The sequence below is a fragment of the Vigna umbellata genome, chromosome 6 (assembly GCF_029865625.1).
Source record: "Vigna umbellata cultivar VRB3 chromosome 6, Vumbellata_1.0, whole genome shotgun sequence".
Lineage (NCBI taxonomy): Eukaryota > Viridiplantae > Streptophyta > Magnoliopsida > Fabales > Fabaceae > Vigna > Vigna umbellata.
This window is the reverse complement of record NC_142170.1, coordinates 3417580-3427254: the sequence shown is the minus strand read 5'-3', so window position 1 is coordinate 3427254 and position 9675 is coordinate 3417580. Positions and strand designations below refer to the sequence as shown.

At 39.8% G+C, this 9675-nt stretch overlaps 1 protein-coding gene across 1 annotated transcript; it reads right to left on the bottom strand.

Moving 5' to 3' along the window:
- Positions 1–1010: 1010 nt before the first annotated feature.
- LOC148196595 (uncharacterized) lies at positions 1011–2696 on the bottom strand. The gene has a single exon (XM_088092908.1). The coding sequence runs from the start codon at positions 2694–2696 to the stop codon at positions 1011–1013; it is 1686 nt and encodes a 561-aa protein (XP_087949034.1).
- Between the last annotated feature and the right edge of the window lie 6979 nt (positions 2697–9675).

Sequence of the window (9675 nt, the reverse complement as noted above, 5' to 3'; positions counted from 1 at the left end):
AGATGTTGTCTCAAGTAGATCAAGAGAATCGTCATCATCATGTCCATGCATGTTTTTTCCTTCTAAAACCACTGACCATTTTTTATTCGCTGGATCATTTACGTAGAATATTTGTCTTGCTTGACTAGCCATGATAAATGGTTCATCAGTGTAATTCATCTTGTTCAAGTCTACCAATGTGAAACCAAAGTCATCTGTCATGACACCATAATTTATATCAACCCATTTACACTTGAAAACTGGGACTCCAAAAGTGATATAATCAACTTCCTATATTTCTTTTATTCACCATATGTAATGACATCTGTGTTCGGCCCATGAGATAACCTCAATAAACTTTCAGAAACATATGGAGTCGCATAAATCTTTTTCTTAAACCATTGTAAGAAGGTTTTCACATGTTCATTAAGATGCCATTTTTCACTCATTCTTGGGTTTGATGCCTTTATTTCATTAACGTGTTCAGAAATGTAAGGAATCACATCAACAATGTTGTTTAAGATGTACAAATGAGCTTGGTCAACTTCTTTTCTGCTAACACTTTGAATTCTCACACCTCGAACACCCTTACCTTCACATTTTCCTTCATGTATGCTCTTGGGAAGACCCACTGGTTCACAAGATGGCATATAACTTGAACAAAATTCAATGGCTTCTTCTGTAACGTATCGCTCTATGATTGAAGCTTCTAGTTTATACTGATTCTTGACATATCCCTTTAAGATCTTCATGTATCTTTCAACTGGGTACATCCACCTTAAGAAGACCGACCCACATATTCGAATTTCTTTGACTAGATGAATAATCAAATGAACCATGATATCAAAAAAAGAAGGTGGAAAATACATCTCCAGTTGACATAGTAGTCTTATTCCTTCATTTTTCAATTCATCTAAACCTCGAGGGTCAACAACTTTCTTGCAAATGACATTAAAGAACAAACTCAGACGTGTCAGAATACCCCTGACAGAAGGAGCTAATATGCCTCGAATAACAACAGGTAACAATTGTCATGTCAAATCTTGTCGTGCTTTTATTCCGTCTTTGCTCTTCCCTTTAACGTTTAATAAAGTTCCGATGACACTGTCACAAACATTTTTTTCAACGTGCATCACATCAATACAATGTCTAACATCAAGTTTACACCAATATGCAAGCTTAAAAAATATTGATCGTTTCTTCCAAATGTTTTTTGCAAAGGTACTTTTATGATGTTTTCCAAACACAATGTCAATGTTTTTGACTTCGTTGTACACCTGTTCACCATTCCGGGGTCTGGACACAACCTCATCCTCAGCACTTCCATTAAATGCTTTTTTCAATCTACGATAAGGGTGATTACGAGGAAGAAATTTTTGATGTCTTGTATATACCGTCTTCTGACCATGCTTCAATTGAAGGTAACTAGTGTTTTCTTCACATATGGGACATGCAAAATGACCTTTAACACTATAACCGCTCAAGTTTCCATACGCTGGGAAATGATTTATAGTGCAAAACAACATTGCACGCAAACGGAAATGTTCCTCAACATGTGAATCAAACACTTTGACCCCTTCTTCCCACAATAATTTCAAATAATCAATTAAAGGTTTTAAGTAAACATCAATGTCATTTCCAGGTTGTCTAGGACCCGATATCATCATGGACAACATCACATATTTTCTCTTCATGCATAACAAAGGAGAAAGATTGTATATCATCAACATAACTGGCCATGAACTGTGTTTGCTACTTAAGTTTCCATAAGGATTCATACCATCAGTTGCAAGTGAAAGTCTTAAGTTTCTTGGATCTGCACCAAATTCTGGAAATTTTTCATCAATCTTCTTCCATTGTGGTGAATTAGCAGGGTGTCGAAGAAGATTATCGCACTTTCTTTTGTCAAAGTGCCATTTAAGATTCTTTGCATCTTCTTTAACAGAGGACATACGTTTGACCCTAGGTATTATAAGCAAATACCACATCACCTTAGCAGGTGTACCATCATTACCTTCATTAGCATTGTTTCTGTCAGATTTCTTTTTAAAACGGGATAAACCACATGTTAGACAATACTTTAGCGAAGCAAACTCCTTTATGTACAAAACACAATCATTAGGAAAAATATGTATCTTTTGATATTCAAGACCCATTGGACATAAAAAAAATTTTGCCTCGTAATTACGAATAGGCAGAGTATTATTTTCTAGAAGCATCTCCTTCAACAACTCCAACAACTCTGTGAAACTTTTATCGTTCCATCCATTCCTTGCTTTTAAACTAAACAACTTTAAAGTTGCAGACAGACGTGTAAAGTTCGAGCATCCTGGGAACAACGGTTGCTCTGAATCATTTATAAGAGAATCATACAAATTAGCTCTTCCAAAATTATCTTCACCGACATCACGTATCATGTCCTCTAAATGATCACTCATCAATTCTTCCACATAGTCCGTTCCTCGTGACGTGGTAGGCTGGTCCAGTACTTCTCCATGCCAAGTCCAAACGGTATAAGTTCTCATTATGCCGAACATGAATAGATGGTCATGCACATTGCCTAAGTCTTGCCGTATTTGATTAAGACAATGAACACAAGGACAAAAATATGTCCCGTTCACAGACTTAGCATTTTGTTCAACATATTGCAAGAACTCCGAAACACCCTTATCATATTCTTCACTGATGCGACGTTCATTCATCCAGCTTCGATCCATACTATGTTCGTAAAATCATGAGTTTAAGTTTTTTAACTCTCACAAGGCTAGGTCCTACCCATTCAAAAAAAATATTTTTCATAATTTGCTAAGACACATGCAAGGAAGTCTACATCATAAATTTGATAAGATTTCGGCAACATTTTACATTGGTCTCCGAAATACACGAAATAAGAGTAGTCAAGGATGGCCACAATCAAATATGCATCCGGAGAATAACACAAATACTGAACCAAAATTTTATCAATCTTATCCATAAACTCCAACGTACATATTAGGTTTAATAGGTTTGGAGGTCCCTATATTTGTGGGTTCGTTTCACTTGGGTCCTCCAATTTTAGAAGTGATCAATTAGGTCCCTAATTTAACAAAAATGAATCAATAATACCCTTTCCGTTAAATGCAAGGGAATCTGAATGCAAATTAAACAGGTGGCATGCTAAGGCATCATTTTATTTGCAGGTGGCAGAGTTTGAGCTTAATACGTGACAATTTCTGCAATTTTTAATTTGCATTCAGATTCCCTTGCATTTAACGGAAAGGGTATTATTGACTCAATTTTGTTAAATTAGGGACCTAATTGATCACTTCTAAAATTGGAGGACCCAAGTGAAACGAACCCGCAAATATAGGGACCTCCGAACCTATTAAACCTACATATTATAATAAATTATGAAAAATAATTTTCGCAAACTGTCCAATCGGACAATTCAAAATTTAATACAAACGATTAAAAGATTAATCGTTTGTGTTAAATTTCAAACGGGAACTAAGTTTCACTCAATGATTTGATACTTATAATCTAACATGTCAATTATAAAAACACAACTATCACATGCATATTCAAAAGCCAATAACACATGCAGACCTTAAAGTCAAAGACATGCATACGCAAAAGCCAATAAATTGTATACACAAAAGCCAATAACATGCATACAAAAAAATTATCAACAAAGAAGCTAACCTTTTTAGCAGATTCAAAAAGAAATGGAGGAGTGCACGACTTAAAACGTAGGCCAAAAAGAGTAAAAAACGCCACCCAAGAACAAGCCAGAAACTGCACCAAAACACAACGAAAACGATTTTTAATCGGTTCAAATGAAAGATATTTCATCAAAGAGTAATTTAGTCGGAGTAAAAGTAAATTTAAACGGTCCAAAAGAGAGAAAACGCACCTGGAAATGCAATACCACAGAGAGAAAACGCGGGGAAGACGATGAACAGTGAGCGTAACTCCTCGCGGGTTCGCGATTTTAGTATAAATGGTAGTAGACGTCAGTTTCTGGGGGGCCCCGACGTCTATAATATTATAGATGTCGAGGCCCTAACTAATATGACGTATTTCTGATTTAAATATTCATATTCGTGGGGCATTTAGACATTCGTTAGAGGGGCCCCGACGTTTATAATATTATAGACGTCGCCCCCCCCTAACGGACGCCTAAATGGTTGAAAAAAGTAACTCCTCACCTACCCTGTCAGCTACTTAGACGTCCGTTGTGGGGGGAATATTATAAATGTCGGGGCCACTCTAACGGACATTTAAGTGGCTGAAAAAAGAAACTCTTCAACTACCCTGTCAGCCTCGTAGGCGTTCGTTGAGGGGGGGGGGGGGGGCAGACGTCTATAATATTATAGACATCGGGGTCCATCTAACGGACGTTTAAGTGGCTGAAATAATAAACTCTTAAACTACCCTATCAGCCTCATAGGCGTCCGTTGGGGGGGGGGGCACTGACATCGATAATATTATAGACGTCCGGTCCCCCCCTAACGGACGTCTAAAGGGCTGAAAAAAATAACTCCTCACCTACCCTGTCAGCACTTCGGCGTCCGTTTTATAGACGTCGGGGCCCCGCCCTAACGGACGTCTATATTCTCACTTATTTACAAAAATGCCACCGGTCAATAATTTACGTTGGTGTTTTGGTGGACGGACGTCTATTGGGTGACGTTAAAGGCCAATTATGCACTAGTGATATTATAATTTATAAATTATAATGAAAAGTGGAACCTGTCAAGGTTGAACGTAGGATTGAACTTGTCAAGGTTGAACGTAGGACTGAACCTTCCTGTGCAGAATATTTTTACTCACAAAAATATGAGTTAAACAAATATATTATAATTTATAAATTATAATGAAAAGTGGAACCTGTCAAGGTTGAACGTAGAACTAAACCTTCCTGTGCAGAATACTTTTACCCACAAAAATGAGTTAAACAAATATATTATAGTTTATAAGTTATAATGAAAAGTGGAACCTGTCAAGGTTGAACGTAGGACTGAACCTTCTTGGAAGTTCTCAAAACAAAAGACATGTCTTTAGGAATTATTACGGAATTTTTACTCTTGTTGCAAAACCTGGTATTGATCCGAAGTAGCAATGTCGAGGCCGAGCGCACGTCTGGTTCTTCGTGGCTTCATGGGGATGTTGCTCGTCCCCACGGTGGGCGCCAAAATGTTTCATAAAGAGGTCTATATTTATTATAATAGAATCAATACATCGAGCAGCATCCCCATGATTTAATGAGGAACGATACACAAAATTATAGACCGAACGGTAAAAAACCAATCCTGGACAACAACTTCAGAAACTTCTCTTTAGCGAGCGGCTTAGTCAGCATACCTGCAGGGTTGTCATCAGATGCAATTTTGCAGATTTGGACATCACCGGATTCCACAATGTTCCTGTCAAAATGCAGCTTGACGTCAATATCCTTTGTTCTAGAATGATAGATCTGATGATTGGCCAAATGTATGGTGCTTTGACTGTCACAATGAACCTTGACAGTCGTTTGATCAATACCCAATTCCCGAATCAAGCCTTTTAACCACAGTGCCTCCTTTACCCTTTAGCGAGTGCACAATATTCAACTTCAATGGTTGAAAGGGCAACAACTGATTGCAATATAGACCTCTAGCTTACAGCAGTACCGAATAGTGTAAACACATATCCCGAACAGTGTAAACACATATCCCGAACGGGATTTCCTTGTGTCCATGCATCCGGCAAAATCTGAATCAACAAAACCTTCAATATAACTTCCACCTTGAAAGTTATTTTGGAAGAGTAATCCAGTATCAAGAGACCCCGTATGTATCTAAGCATCCACTTTAACGCTTCCCAGTGACTTTGTCCAGGATCAATCATAAACCGACTGAGAACACTTACCCCATGCGCAAGGTCAGGTCTAGTGCAGACCATGCCATACATGACGCTCCCAATCCCACTTGAAAATGGAATATATTCCATTTTCCTCCTTTCAGCCTCGGTCTTCGGGCATTGCTCTTTGGTGAGTTTCAAGTGTTGACCGATCGGTGTGCCAGCTGGTTTGGATTCAGCCATCCGATACCTTGAAATCACTTTCTGCAAATAACTCTTTTGGGATAAAAACAAATTTCCCTTCAGATTATCTCTCTTAATGTCAATGTCCAAAATCCTCCTTGCTTCTCTGAGCTCCTTCATTTCGAAAGCACCACCCAACTTTGCTTTCATCTCATGAACCATGCTTCTCTCACTACTGGTAATTAGAATATCATCCACGTATAGAAGAAGATACAAAAGCTCACTGTCACGATGCAAAGTATACACGCAGTCATCATAATTGCACCGCTTGAAGTTCAGCTTCATCAGAAAATCATCAAATTTTCTATACCACTGTCTTGGACTTTGCTTTAAGCCATAAAGAGACTTCTATAACAGACACACTCTATCATCCAAAGCAAATCCCTCCGGCTGCTTCATATAAATTGTTTCCTCCAAGTCTCCATGCAGAAACGTAGTCCTCACATCCAACTGTTTTAGATGCAAATTGCGATGAGTAACTATCACCATTAAAACTCTGATCGAACAATGCTTAACGACAGGAGCAAAAATCTCATGATAATCTATACCTTCAATCTGAATAAAGCCTTTGGCAACAAGCCTTGCTTTGTACCTAGCTTTCTCTCCCCCTGGTATAACTTTCTTTTTCTTGAAGATCTATTTTGAACCTACAACCTTCTTACCCTTTGGCAGATCCACCAATCTCCAGGTGCTATTCTTTCTCAACGCCTCCAGCTCTTCCTCCATAGCACCCTGCCAAAGATGTCGATCGCTGCTGTGAAGAGCCTCCTTGTAACTTCTCGGTTCACCTGAGCTTTTAAGATCTTCAGCAACATTCAAGGCATAGCAAATTAAATCTGCCTCTCCAAACCGTTTGGTTGGCTTATAGATTCTCCTTTCCCTATCACGGACAAGCTGATAATTCCTTAATTCATCACCAGCTCCTCTTGAGTGACTCACATCACCAGATATACCATCTGTTTCATCACCAAGATCTGTTCGCATTTCACCCGTTCGATTCTCCTCTAATGACCGAACGTTTTCGTCTTGCCCTCCACCCATTCGGTCTTCCTTAGTCAACGACCGAACGTCCCCATCAGTAGTATGTTCCACCTCAACGAGCGTTTTCTTCTCGCATCCAGGATTTTCAGCATGCATTGTCATTCTCGTTTCGTCGAAAACGACATCCCTACTAATGATCAGCTTGGACGGTTTAGAATCTAACCTCTTCAACCTGTATCCCTTAACTCGTTCAGCATATCCAAGGAATACACTTCTCACCGCTCGGGCATCCAGTTTATCCTCTTTGATATGAGCGAACGCCAAAGAACTGAACACCCTCAAGTGCGAGTAGTCAGCCGATCGTCCACTCCAAACTTCCATTGGAGTTTTGTAGTTGAGAGCCGAAGACAGACTCTTGTTAATCAAGTATACGACTGTATTGGCAGCCTCTCCCCAGAAAGCCTTTGACAACCTTGATTCAAGCAGCATGCACCGAACCCTCTCCAAAATTGTTCTGTTCATCCTTTCAGCCAAACCATTATGTTGAGGAGTTCCCACCATAGTCTTGTGCCTCCTGATTCCTTTAACCTTGCAAAACTCATTAAATTCATCTGAAACAAACTCAAGACCATTGTTAGTTCTCAGACATTTCAGCCTATACCCCAATTGGTTCTCGGTTTGAGTATGCCACTCCTTGAATTTTTGAAACGTTTCAGATTTATTCTTTAGAACGTAAATCCACACCCTTCTTGAAAAATCATCAATTATGCTCAGAAAATACGCTCCTCCACCATGAGTCTGAGTTCTTGCAGGCCCCCATAAGTCAACACGGGCGTACTCAAAAGGCCGTTCGGTTAAGTGCTTCCCTTGACCGAACGGTATCCTGTGTGATTTCCCCAAGAGGCAATGGTCACAGAAATCTAGCTTCTGCATTTTATCACCCAGAAGTAAGCCTTGCTTTTCCAATTCTTCAAGACCCTTCTCACTGATATGACCCATCCTCAAGTGCCAAAGCCGAGCAGTGTTCTCAGTCTTCCCACTTGCTACCGAGACATGACCAATGATTGTGGATCCCTCTAGAATGTACAAGTCATTCTTCCTTCTGCCTTTGACAACCACAGAATCTCTAGAATACACCCTTATCACTCCATCCTCGACTTTCATGGTGTAACCTCCAAGATTAAAGGAACTTATTGAAATTAAATTTCTCTTCAGTTCAGGCACATACCTCACATCCTGCAGTACCATATCCCAGTTATCAAACATCTTCAGCCTTACCGACCCCATTCCTTGCACTCGGCAAGCCTTATTATTTTCCAGCAGCACGTTTTCATGCTCCTTCTGATCCAGACTCTCAAAGAACTCCTTCACCGGACACATGTGATAGCTATAGCCAGAATCCATGACCCAGCTCCTTTGAGAATCTTCAAACGAAGCCACCAGAACACCAGCAGATTCATATCCTTCAGAAGCCTCTACCACATCAGCAGTTTCCTGTGGCCGAACGGTTTTGCCCTTCTCTGGATAATACTTCTTGATATGTCCAATCTTTTGACACTTGAAACATCTCACCTGTTTCACACCCTCCGGCTTCGTCTTCTTCCCATTTCCAGCCTGCTTCTTCCATTTCCCCTTCACCGAAAACAGCCCAGATGCCAGCTCCTCGGTTGCCTTCGAATCTTGGAGCTTTTGAAACTCCTTGGTTCGAATTGATGTCACAACCTTCTCTAGCGTGATTACCTGATCTTTACCGTAAAGCAAGGCATCCCTGAAATGCTCGAAGGTTCTTGGAAGAGCATTCAGAAGAATAACTGCTTTATCTTCATCTTCCAATCGCACGTCAATATTCTCCAGATCGTCAACGATCTTACTGAATTCTACAAGCTACTCCTCTATGGTTCTTGAATCTGTCATCTTGAACGAATAGAGTTGTTGCTTCAAACACAACCTATGAGCCAGCGATCTCGTCATGTACAGAGATTCCAACTTCGCTTAGATTCCAGCCATAGTCTTCTCCTTCGCAACCTCTCTCAGCGCCTTATCACCCAGACACAGTATGATTGCACTTCTTGCTTTATCAACCATTCTTTTCTTCTCTTCTTGCGACATTCCAACACTCATGTTCAACTCATCCTTCAACGCTTCATCACATCCCTATTGTATCAAGATAGCCTCCATCTTGATCTTCCACAGCCTGAAATCATTAGAACCATTGAAGTTCTCAATGTCAAACTTGGTTGCTATCACTTCTTTGAGTTTCTTGATTCACTGCCCCACGGTGGGTGGCAATTGTTGAATTCGAGTGTGAAGTAGAGAAACAGAAAAGAGAGAAGAGAAAATCCAGAGAGAGAATGATCTGAATATTTTGTGATTCTATATTGTCTTACAAAAACAAAGACAGACTACAATATATATAGCAAATCCAAGTGACAAAAAAAAAACTGAACGATCGTAAGCAGTAGAGGCCGAATGCAGACCGAATACAGCAAAGATCGAGCAGCACAACCAAGAACAAAAAACGAGCATACAAGACCGAGCGTACATAAGATAACGTTCGGTCACAAAAAATACCGAGCGGTTATAAACATGAAACCGATCGGTAAAAATATAGGAGAGTCTAAACAACAACAACAAATGTTGAATGAGAAATTG